The sequence below is a fragment of the Labrus mixtus genome, chromosome 12 (genome assembly GCF_963584025.1).
Source record: "Labrus mixtus chromosome 12, fLabMix1.1, whole genome shotgun sequence".
NCBI classification, from domain to species: Eukaryota; Metazoa; Chordata; class Actinopteri; order Labriformes; family Labridae; genus Labrus; species Labrus mixtus.
The window spans coordinates 11,885,998-11,898,651 of NC_083623.1; the positions used below are offsets into that span (position 1 = coordinate 11,885,998).

General features: G+C 41.1%; 1 protein-coding gene across 8 annotated transcripts in view; it reads left to right on the forward strand.

Annotated features, from left to right (window-relative positions):
• Positions 1 to 12,654, forward strand: part of utrn (utrophin) — a 178,830-nt gene that overhangs the window by 117,369 nt on the left and 48,807 nt on the right. For all 8 annotated transcript variants that reach the window (XM_061052006.1, XM_061052007.1, XM_061052012.1 and 5 more), the window contains 5 exons: positions 2,216 to 2,345; positions 4,527 to 4,795; positions 6,018 to 6,164; positions 8,601 to 8,679; positions 9,899 to 9,959. In XM_061052006.1, coding sequence (XP_060907989.1) covers positions 2,216 to 2,345; positions 4,527 to 4,795; positions 6,018 to 6,164; positions 8,601 to 8,679; positions 9,899 to 9,959 — 686 coding nt within the window. The remainder of the gene's footprint in view (positions 1 to 2,215; positions 2,346 to 4,526; positions 4,796 to 6,017; positions 6,165 to 8,600; positions 8,680 to 9,898; positions 9,960 to 12,654) is intronic.

Below are 12,654 nucleotides of genomic sequence, written 5' to 3' on the forward strand. Positions count from 1 at the left end.
GTCTGATCCCGTCTGAAGCTGATTCAAGCCTCTTCCAAATCTGTCAGAGAAAATAGTAAAGGAAGGTGGAATAAAGGGGAGGACGTTGGTTTCACAGCTTCACTCCTCGCCCACCTTTCTTATCGCTGCTCCACATTCACACCTCTTTTCCTCTTCCTCAATCACCTCTCAATTTAGTTTCAATCTCTCAAGGTTCCCCCTCGTAGCTACCGGTCTGTGATGTTTCCTCCACGAGAGAAAGATGCTGGAATGGAGCAAACCTTTCAGTAGCGGGGGTGTTTCAATTTGTCTTCAACTGGAATGAACCAGCACAAGAGTACTTCTTTTTCCATTAACTTGTCATTGCATTGGGCTTTTTTTTTTAACGTCACCTTTACTGAAACTTTTCCGCAGCAATGAGCATATTTACTGTAAAACTAGAGCAAAAAAAAAAAAGCAGCGTGCACATCTCACAACCTGTGCACAGACTGTTACGTTGCATCTTCCTTCCCTCGCTTCTCTTTCCCTTCTCTTCTTATCTATTCAGACGGTTCTGCTGTATATACCATGCTGCTGAATCCAGCATGTTGTCATCTGCTGCTCAGTCAATGTTGTGCCCATGAAAAACATTTTTTTTTTTTTTTTTACATCTAATATTCTGCTGAACTCATCCGATGATAAGTCTGATTGACATGAAACTTTATCAAAACATCCCATCTAATCAACTTGCCTCTCAGCGTCTTACACTACATCCCCTCCTCACAAAGCAATAACACACCCCGATAGGCAAATAAGTCTCCCGGGGGTCACCCTTAAAAAAAATAAATAATAAGAATTATACTGTTACATGCCATGCTCACTCTTTCTCTCTGGTTTTATTGTCTGAGTTGAGCTGACATAAGGCTGACTTGTTGATATAAGTTAAGAAAAACGTCCATCAAAGGGACTTTTTTTATTAAGTCTCTTTTTCTATATTGAGGATTGTAAGTGTGTCTGGATAGCAATATATTGTTCGTATGGTCGTTTGTGAGCTGCAATTTGAGCTGCTATGCAAGAAGATGAGCGAGATATTGCTAGCTGACTCTTTAATGATGATTCCTGCGGGGTTGTAATACCCAGCAGCTCATCTTGCTCGCGGACCGCTTGGATTATTTCACCCCAACCTCGAGAAAGTGCCCTCACACCTCTGCCTTCAGCCTCTGCTCTCCGCTCAGCGCTCTCAATCCCGTTGACACTCCTAACACGGCCGCTCTTTCCTCGTCTTCTCCCTCTTAACAAGCAGGACACTGGGAAGAGAGAGAGAGAGAGCGTTTTGTTATGCAGCTATCGCCTAATTAGCCGAGGAGAGCTTGTTGTTTATTCCATCCATAAGCTGAACGTGAACATCTGGTCGTCGTCTTTATTCCAACATGTGCACATATGGGTTAATCATAAGCGCCTGTTTTTCTTTTGGTTGTAATTTAATGCATGTCAGAGCTAATTACAGAAGAACTGGTTAATCAGCAGATATTTTTTTTTCTTTGGGAGGGGAGCAGTGATCCGGGTGCAACGCCTCGTTCAAGATACATCGGGGTTCATTTCGAGTTCATTTGCACGGAAGATATCAGGAGATAAGAGTCGCGCATACACATACCTGCAGAGGAAATGCATTAATTATATCTTTTTTTTTCAAACCTTGTGCAGAAGTGGAACTCTTGCAAATTGCAAAAATTGCAAATTTCTCATTGAGATGACTTATTACTAATCCAGAAATTGCACAAACCGGACTGTCTTCATGTTTGAACCTGACCGTTATTGACTATAGCGGGGGAATTCCGATATCGTTGTAAGAGAGAAATGTACAGATGGCATTACAGCAGCTGATATAGTTAGCTGTTTAGATTTAACACTGACCTTCTCAAGAAAAGATACTCCTGCAAAAGGCTTCTTTAGGAATAGTTCATATTATTTCACTATGTCACTCAGATTCTGGTCTGCACCACTGTCTGCTTAGATATGATGCTCTGCTACATATGACAATGCAGAGAATAGTAGAAACTATGCATTAGAAACATCCCCTGCTAGCTGAAAGATGATACCATTTTTAAATCACGGAAAGCATTTTTCTGCTTAATATGTTGTTCTGTAAAATTCCGCATTGATGATTTCTTTCAGTCTGGATTCATTTTTTCCCCTAATCCTCACATATTAACTTGTTTCTTGATTGCTGCTCTGCCTCTTTTTTTTTCTTCTTCAGGCTATACACTCAGAACTGAAGGAACGGGAGCACTTGGTGGTCAGCACTTTGGATCAAGCCCGGACGTTTCTTGCCGACCAGCCCATTGAAGGTCCCGGAGAGCCGCGCAAGAACCTGCAGGCAAAGACAGGTACATTTCCATAACAAAAAAACCTTTTAAACATTCACTCCAGTGTGTGGGAAGGAACTAGATGGACATTATGATCAGCATTAGAGAGCAGCTCATTAAATTGTGCTCCCACCTGATGGAAAAATGGAAAACCCATTTTATATTAGAAATGTTGCCGGCACTCTCATTAAATGACTACCTTCAGTCCGCAAGAGCACATGTTCATTTTCAGTTTCTTAATGCAGCAACTTCATTATTTCCTGTTGCCTTTGGCTCAAGCTTTGATTTACCATGACAACTGAGAGTCTAAACAGACAAGTTGTACTAAAATAGCACCTCTTACTCACTCATAAGTACGCTAATGTAATTGTACAGCAGCATACTAAGACTTTCACTCACTATTCATACATTTTTACAGGTGTTATAGTGTCCACCCATTATGCGTCTAAAATATGCAACTTATTGTATGAGTACCAGAAAGTAGTGTTCATGCAAAGGGAAAAAGGTTGAAAAAGTATATTTTTGTGGGGTATTTTCTTTCTTTATTAAATATGTCCCAGTAGAAAGTTTACAGGAAATGTGGGAAGAGAAAGAATTGTGATGACATGCAGTAAATGCCCACGGCTATACTAAAAGCCGGAGGAAGTTTTCGATTAAATGTTCAGGGTCTTGCACCCCGAGGTCACCCGAATGCATTCCTAGTCTCCCTTTTGACCTGCTTGGAGCACCAGATCAGCACAATTTCTCACTCAGTATGGAACCAGTAAGCTCTCAGACATTCACAGAAGGCATGTTGCACCAACAACCCATTTGCCCCATTTGTGAGGTCAAGTCCCCTCCAAACACCATTACCTTAATAAAATAAGCCAGCGGTAGTACTACGTACATTTTATCAGATAATCTATGAATTAAATATGCACTTACTCATTCAGCATTCTCTCTCAGACTGTTTTGGATGCAGCAGAGAAGTCTTGGTTAAGTCAGCACATTTCCCTTCAAACTAAAACCCTACTGTGTAAATAATTAAACCGACCCGAGAGGCTGTGTAGGGGCGTGGCAGGACTTCAGAGCCCCCTTACTGATAGGCTTGTTGTCTGTGATCTTTTGATACGGATATCAAAGCGTCGCCTCATTGTATAAATAGATTAAAAATCCAGATCGGAGGCTGCGCTCGCTGTTTAATCAGAGGAGAAGGGACTTTTCAGAGTGACACTGCAGTAAAGTCTTAACCACTGTCTTACATTCTTAATCTTAAACTTTAAACTGCATCTAAGCAGACTTGTTTTTCTGTTCGTAGCATGCATCCTTTTTTAAATTTTGTAATCACTGCCTGCACTACGTCTCACAGATGTCTGGTTGTAGACATGTTTTTGAGGGAAACGAGAAATGAGATAATATTGTTGAGGTGAGACATGTGAAGACTGTAATCCTGTCACAACCCTTGTGAGGAGACCTTCGAACTCCTAAGAACTCATGAAAGCAGCTCATCTTTCTCTGTAGGTGAAATGGGTATTCTGGGAGCAGTTTTCTCTTCTTCCCAACCTTTTCTTCCCTCCCTGATCCGTCACAATTATCCCATCCTCTCACCTCTGCTGCCTTCTTCATTCCCTAGACCCTCGCTCTGTCTCTCACCCCTTTTTTTTTTTTTTTCACGCTTAAGGGTTCCTTTCACAATGCCTTGACTGCCACTTCTCCCTTCCTCTCTGTAGTCTAGACCTTTTTCTTTTTTTTTCTTATTACCATTTGCCCTTCTCTTTTCCCTCATCATCTTGCGTTTTGCTGCCGAGGCTGAAATCGAACAAAGGATGTGCAAACAATGAGATGTAATTTGCAGGAAGAGGATGAAAAATGCCCCAGAAAGGCGTATTCAATATTCCAACCTAAACGATTGGAAACAGTGTTTACAATGTCAAAAATGTGGGCCGATTATAGTGGAAAAACAGCCGTGATCCACAGATGAGGACTGGTGTATCTTATGGAAATTGACTGGAGATAAATGTGAAGAATGAAAATGAATTTTAAGCTTCAAGTTTCATTAAACCATCTTGATAAAAGTAAAGGTTGTAGAAAATATCACTCTAAACTCCCTGTTTTTGGATTGTAACTAAATTAGTATTAAAGATAGACAAAGGAAATTAAGTGTCTTTGTCAACAAGCTAAGTAACTTCTTCCTTAATGCGACTTTTCCAACCCTTCCTCCAGACCTCACCCCGGAGGAGAAGGCTCGACGGTTGGCCCGGGCCATCCGCAAGCAGACAGGCGAGGTGAGGGAGCGATGGGAGCGTCTGAAGGGACACATGGGCGGCTGGCAGAGTCAGGTGGAGGGAGCGCTGGAGCGACTCCAGGAGCTGCAGAGCTCCATGGATCAGCTGGACCTGCGGCTGACCCGGGCAGAGGAGGCCAAAGCCACCTGGCAGCCTGTGGGGGATCTGCTCATCGATTCGCTGCAGGACCACATCGAAACGACCATGGTGGGTCAGAGAGACTCTGAAGTCAGCCACACATTAATCAGGGAAAAACAAGATTGTTGAAAGTTTAAAAGTGTAACTTTATGAATACCATCATTGGTTTGATTCAGTAAAAGCTTTAGCTTAAAACTGAACATCCATAATAAGTGTGTTCAATGATGAGACTGAGACTTTCTTACTACCTTTTTATTTTATTTTTAGGACAAAAAAACAACTTTATTTTCTGATGTGCTGGGTTTGATGAGTCTGTTTTGTTTTTTGACAACACTTATTTCTAATTTTAGGCTCTATTTTTCCCCCCCGAGTAGCCAAGAAAAACAAGCTACAAGTTTAGTTAACAAGAAGCAAAATGTGCTTCCTAATAATAGAGTATACAAATAATGAGGATGTTACAGAGGAGGTGTTGACAACAGAGGAGAAAAGGCAGCACCAGAAATAGTCAAATCGTGATAGTTAGCGTGTGTGAAGCTAACTCATCACTGTTGCGTTTCTTTAGACTCTCTGTAACAACACCACACATCTCACTGATTGACTCCCTGTGGTATCGGCACTTTGGCCAATTATATTGCTTCATATCCATGTCATGTAGGCTTCCAATTTCATAAAAGTCTCTGTGATTAGATTTCACTTTGACAGCCAGAACACTGACGAAGCATGCAGGCGTGAAGTTTTTATTGACAGCCACCGTAGACACGTTAGATTAAAATCATAGCTCAAGAAAACTCAATTTAAAACTTTTTTTATTATCTCCAATCAGAGATTATGAGTTTAACTCAGTGGGTGAGACAGATGAACTCCAATTAAGGTGAAATTGCAGATAAGTTTGTTATTATCACGCTTAGATTGAGATAGCAGAGATGCAGAATACCAAATTTGTATGTTCATAAATGTTGTTCACGATGGCCTCTGACTTATATTTTTCGATTTTTTTTTTCAACTTGCATTCTGAGTTATACATATTTTTGTATTTCAGAGACCTATATTTTTTAATCTTTTGATAAGAGTTATTTTTCGAAATAATTTTTCACTCAGAGTCTATAGTTCTTTTGTTTATGTATTGTCTGTTATTCCTTTATTCTAACTGAGCTGACTGAGTACCTCATTTTGTTACTTGTCATGCTCTAAGATTTTCTGGAATGACGTTTGACTTCCTTGAATTTTTGAATCCTCACATGTAATGTTTACTTTCCACCCTTTTAACAATACACAACTCTTTTCCCCCCAGGCTTTCAAAGAGGAGATCGCCCCGTTCCGTCAGGATGTACAAAACGTCAATGAGCTTTCTGCAGAGCTGACGCCTTTAGACATCCAGCTTTCCTCCACTGCCTCCAGACAACTAGACCAGCTCAACATGAGATGGAAGCTACTACAGGTAGTTTAGACCCTCCTGGATCTTATTTAGATGCTAAAGAACACATGTTCTTCTTTGATTTCTCTTTGGTTTGACTTTTCTTCCCACTGCATTTTGCCCAAGTAAATACCGTCTCCAGTACCTCCTCATCCTCTTTCTTCAAGTTCCCCCATTCTCCTACTACCTCCCTGTGTGTGTTTGATCACTTCTTTCTGTTTCTGTCGCTGTCTCCTTCAGTTTCTCTCGATCTCTCTGTCTTCTGATTCCACTTTGTGTCATCCAAACACACAGGGGACTGAGAGTTGTCCCTCTACCTGTTTTATTTGAATGCAGCTCTCGTTTCTCTTGCTGCAACACTTTGTCGCCGCACATCAATGGACACTGTTTCTCACAGAACAACAGTCACATTCTTGGCTCTGCGTACACCCTTAACGTCTCGGTGTGATCCGCCGAGGACTCGCTCAGTGTTTCTCGGAGTGAAGCATGTCTCGGGCCTAGAGGGAGAGTCGTGGGGAAGTCTCTGTAGAAGAAATCAGAGGAGATGCGATGTTTGTATTTAAAGCTTGTATGAGCATAAGAGCAAAGCAGTGTGAAATTCAAATGAGCTAGCTTGTGAATAGAATCAGTTTTTCAAACATTACTCCTTCTAAAGCAAGGTCAACTCAGACAAGACAGAGATATTTAGAGAGCAATTTGAAATCTGATTGAATTTGAAAGTATTTTTCCCAATCAGACCAGTCCCCAGTGGTGGAAGGAGGACTGAGGATTAATGAGTGAACAGCACTGTGGAAACTTGTGCAGCATGTCTGGTATACATTGTTGCTGTAGATTTAAGGGGGCTGCAACAAAGCAAGAAAAAGGAGTTATAGAAAAAACACAAAGTCATTCCTTTTTCTGTGTGCCACTGCCTTGTAATGAGATGGGTTGGCTGGGCTAATTTGTAGCCTCAAGATATTTCCTATGTATTGTACTGACAGACATTAATAGTCTTCCTGCCTGCAGAATGACCATAACTCAAACACTGAGTCTGAGGAGGGCAGAGTTTCAGTGAGCTGCACTTTTTAGACTCTTTGTTGTCTGCTCGTTTTTTTTTTTTTTTTTTCCTTTGGTCTGCAGGAAGGCGACAGCTTAGTTAGATGATTTGGTTTTTCTCATGCAGACAGCTCCCATCTTCCTCACAATGGGACAGTGACCACAATAGCCATTAGCGGCCAAAAAGAACCCCGAGCTATCGGCCTTTTCCGTGCCCGTTTCCAGGATCCCTGCGTGGACAGCTGTGACTTGGCTGCTCTAACACACCTGATGTTTGTGAGGGAAAGAGAGTTTCAGTATCACTGACTGCCAATACTGTCCTGTTAGCCGGCCTGATGGAGAAAAAGTGACTCTGTGGCTGAGTCGGACACAGGTGCACAGCCTGAGAGGTGAATAACAGCTCTGCTTCTTACAGCTCTGTTACCCCAAGCTGTGAGAGGACCCACTGGCATGAAGCATGATAAATAAAGAAGCTGTTTTTCATACAGGTTTTCATTAGAATTCAAATATGAATTATAACAGGAACAATTTTATACAATTAATGCTAAAGATGGTGTTGGTCAAATCCAGAGTGTGATGTTCACAGGCAACATTATTCACAGGATTCTGATACGGTTTAGGATTCTTATTTAACCAGTAATATCTTCCTCTGTTGTTTCTTTATCACATGATTACATTAAGGACGAACACAGCTTGGATTATAGCTGCTGAATTTTCCACTTTCTTTTATTTACATTTTAGTGCAGAGATCTTAACAGCGTGCCCTTGACCTATTTCCTGTACATAACTTGAGTTGAGGAAAACACAAGCCGTCTGCATGATGCTGTTTTATTTTTAATGTTTTTTGTTATCGTGACTATGATTCAGGACTGATTTAATGACATTGTTTTTATTTCTAATGCTTTTTTTTTGTGTGCAAAAATATGATGAAGGACATTTTATTTCCCAGGCATTTCATTTACTGAGCGAGCATAAAGCAGATGTTGGAGGTTTAGTTGATTGTAAAATCTTTTCCGTGTTCAGTCATACATCATTTTCTGTATATAAAGTTCAGTGATTAGTTTCACACTAATTAGTTCAAACTGAATTCATCTTTGTTTAAGCTACATTTTTTGTGAGAAACCTTCTGTGATAAATGACCTAAAGTATACACATATTAGCTCTGTTTCTTTGAGATATTTCAGAGAATATATTCGTACCTGGAGAAGAAGAAATGTTTTTGAGCTTGGTTTTTCTTTTTACAGCAAATCCACCTCCAACTTAATTACACTGAAATTGAATTCATTCCAACCATGACACCACCTCCAGCCACTGTTCAGTTCTGTTTCACTGAATTTAACTTCCAGGCCCACAGCTGACTGTCCCCTCTTCTGTCTGTCTGTCTGTCTGTCTGTCTGTCTGTCTGTCTGTCTGTTCATGGTCCAGGTGGCAGTGGAGGAGAGACTGAAGCTGCTTCAGGAAGCCCACAGAGACTTCGGCCCCTCCTCCCAACATTTCCTCTCCAGTGAGTACAGAGACGATTAACCTCCTGTCGGAAATCTGAGCATTTCAAGGGACCAGAGTTAGTTTCCAGTTACATGTTTTCACTTCTCTTTAATCTTTTCATGTCCCATCTTCTTAATCTTCAGCCGTACGCTTCACACTCACATGCGCGCTTAGTGAATGTGTGAATATCTGCACATACTCATGCAGACGAGTCATTACTTTTGAATAATGCAAGGCTTAATTACAGCCCTCGCTCCTCTTCCTCCCACTTTAGAGTGGTCATTAGAGGAGAGAGAGGGAGAGAGAGAGAGAGAGAGAGAGGAACGGAGACAAAGCTGGAGAGGAAAGACCAATGCACGCGTGTGAACATTAGACAAAACAGCCACTCTCTCTATCTATCGTCATTTTCTATAATCAGAAGGCCATTAGCGGGCCGTCTGCTCCACCTGATCTGAAAAAAAGAAAAAGAAGCTGTGTCACCCCAAACGCATGAATTTTCCAAAACCAAGCCCTGCTGAAATCAGGGCCAAATACTTTCTGTCTCTCCTTTCATCTTTCCCAGCACTATGACACTATCCACTCCATCTCATATTCGCTCTCATTACACTAGTCGCTTAATATTCCCAGAGGGATCAATAAAGTACGGTGTCCTTATCTCGCCCTATCCATCTCGTACATCTCCATATCTCGCTTAATCTCTTTCTCTTACTGTCTTTTCATCTCCATCTGAGCGTAAAGCTGTGTCAAGGAGGAGGGGAAGCAGGTGATAAATCAAGCAACATGTCTGCTCTGTATAGCACCGGAGCGCTGCTAAAGCCTCATGTTTGGAAGGTTTTAACACTGTTGGTTTGTTATTTCTAAGATTCCCTGGGTCTCTCTGTAGATATTTCACTTTTTTGCACCCACAAAAAAAAACCTACAACAAACACCTTTCCTATTTTTACCTGTCACGCGCTCCTGTCTCTCTCCTCCCTCTTTCTGCCATCCCAACAACAACCATTTATATTCTTTGCCTCGATGTAATGCACAGTAAGAGTCTTCCTTACATAGATAGACTTTTATTATGTAAGTGTTGGATGTGAAGAAGATTTGAAGACAAGCTGCAAACATTAAACGGATTACTGTGCTGCATGGTAACTTTGTGCAATGCTTATTAAGATGGTGTTCTGATTTTGGCTGCTTGACTCCATATCTCCTTTTTTCTTTTTATCTTTGTGTCTCTCTCTGTTTGTCTGCAGCTTCTGTGCAGCTCCCCTGGCAACGTGCAGTTTCTCAGAATAAGGTTCCATATTACATCAAGTAAGTGGCGAGAAATTGCTTCGATAGCCATCTTTGGGTTTGTTGAAATTGTTTGCATTTGTGTGTGTGTTGTTTGTTCGCGTCAGTGATTACTGCACCCTGGCAGCCATTCGAGGCGGAGCAGTCAGGATATTTTGTTCTTTTAAGACATTTTTATTTATCCCGTCTCCTTTATTAACAGTTTCCAGTGCGTTATGTGTGTAACCTCTAAACCTGCTGTGTGAGTTGTGAGCACTTAAATCGAAGAGTACTTTCCCTGTCTTAAACGGTTTCATTTGACTAATACTTAGAGGCCTGTAAAGAGCAAACTACTCACTACGGTTTAAAAGAAAGCAGAGCTCAGTGAAAAGTAAGAAAACTGAACAACCGAGTTTTCTGAAGCTAGCTTATATTTCTCTCTATAGTCCTTCCCTTTGCACCTCTTCATCCATTTTCTTGATCCAGAGGTTTGTCAATTCCACTGTAGATATATAGGGTTGGGTGTAGGTTGTTATATTCTCGTCTCTTTAGGCCATAGATAGTGTTTTCTTCAGTTTGGAAGTCTGTTGGTTCTCCTTCAGTTGTACTCTTGCCACAACACGCCGTTCTTATGCCCCTAGAAACAGCGTCCCTGAGTGGGCGGGGCTTTCTCTTTTCCCCCATGTGGTTTCAGGGCTAACGTCTGGCGAGGGAGAGGTCTGCATAAAGAAACATGTATGAAACATGTTCGAGCCTCTGAGCCAAAAGTAAACAAGCTGAAGGAAGCACCTTCCTGTCCATGTGAACACAGAGCTTGGAACAACAAATCCAGAGGGAATTTGACCTCATTGTCTTTTGAGATATTTTTACATACATGTAGGGTATATTTGATTTTTGCTATATCAATATTTAGAATGTTGCATACTGGTCCTTTAATGCGTCCCTCTTAATGTAATTTATCCATATTCCCTGCTTATTTAGAAGGAGGTAAAAGGGCTGTTATACTGTACACAAGGTGACTGATATCGGCCATCTAGGTTTTTATATCCTGAGGACATTTCTAGAATAGCCCAACAGTTCATATCTCAATCTCCCTTCATGTAAAAGGTGGTTGTCTTCAAACAAGCTTTTGATTTCTTGAGAGATCTCCAGTTCCATTCATCGCAGGACTTGAAATGTGATTAACCTCCACACTAGTGAAGCAGGAGAAGTATTCATCATTTCCCCCATGACATTGGTTAAAATAGATCCATTGATTATGAAAACGTTTGCCAATTATCTTTCTGTCAAGTCGAATAACTGCACCAGCTCTGCTTGAAAATGCCTGTTGAAGCATTTATGGGCAATAAGAGTTAAAGCCAATCAGACCAACCAAGGATAAGTATGAGGATGTCCAGCTGCTGTGTTCTTCCGAGGGCAGACCCCAGTTTGAGCAGAATGATCCAGATGGTGATCAGCTTATGTTTTTGATTCAGCAATTTATATAAAGAAAGTTGATTGTTTAATAGCCCATTATCTAAAACCTCTTTCCTCAGGGATTTTAACTTTGAAGTCTATTTAACCTCTTCACATAAAGCTCTGACCTCTAATGACCTCCCATATACATACATTATAGAGATGGTCAGGTAGCTTTTGTTCCATGTTTATTCTGAGCACGTACAGCATTTATTTCTCTCCTAATTAGGAGCTACCTTTCTGTCCGTTTGCCCCTGTGTGTGTATTAAAATGCAAACGGTTTCACCTGCACATTTCTCATTCAGCCCAACATTAGCACCTCTTTTGGAATAGATAATACCTGGCTGAATCCCAAGACAGCTCCCACACTGTTCGAACAGTGACTATCTCAACTTTAATTTGATGTCTAACCTCACCTTCCAGTTTCTGCCAAATCAGGTTTCTGTATTTCGACTTCTTTCTGGATATGTGTTGGTGGAAATCGAGACAGCTTATTTGCAGTTCAGGAGAATGTCAGCTCCAAAAGTTTGAGGGACCTCATTATCCAGAAAGCATGTTACCTGAGTCAGCAAACTGCTGACTAACAAAACCTGAGTGAACTTTTCTTTGGCTTATGGTTAAAAAAAAAAAAACTTTGGGTAGCAGTTAAAGCTCTCCTTTTCTATTCCTACTCTCTTTGTTTCTCTCCCTCATTTCTATAGGGACACTGTTACTGCCTAACTTTTTGATTTAGGATGGTAAAATGGGTGTATTTTGTAGGGCTGCCACCTTTAATCGCCTTGTGCTGGTAGTCGAAATGTCACTGTCTCAAAAAATAGTGAATTGTGATTTGTCCCTCTTGTACCACTTTCCACAAAACAACCTTAAAAAATAGCTGCAGCCCCAATTTTGTACAATAAAGCCCTCTATAAAGTCCTCCAAATATTGTTTTATACAAGATTAAAGCAGCCACTTCAACTTGATGAAGCTTAGATTCAGTCTCTTGTGATTTAAACAATTCTACCTTAATTTGTGTGGAGTTCAAAATAAACGTTTTTCCAGGCAGAGAGGGGAAAAAAAATAATTCAGACGGAGAAAAACGGATTTAGAATAAGTCGAAGGGAGAGGGACACCTGTGCTGGGCCAGCAGTCTGGCACTAGAGGGGGGGATTTTAGATAAAAGCCACAGACAGCAAACGTTTGGGAGGACAGGCTTATAACTTTGAGAGTCAACATCAGCCTGTGATCACAGATGTGCCCACCCAGCTCACCTTCATCCGCCCACTCGCACAAACAAAACACC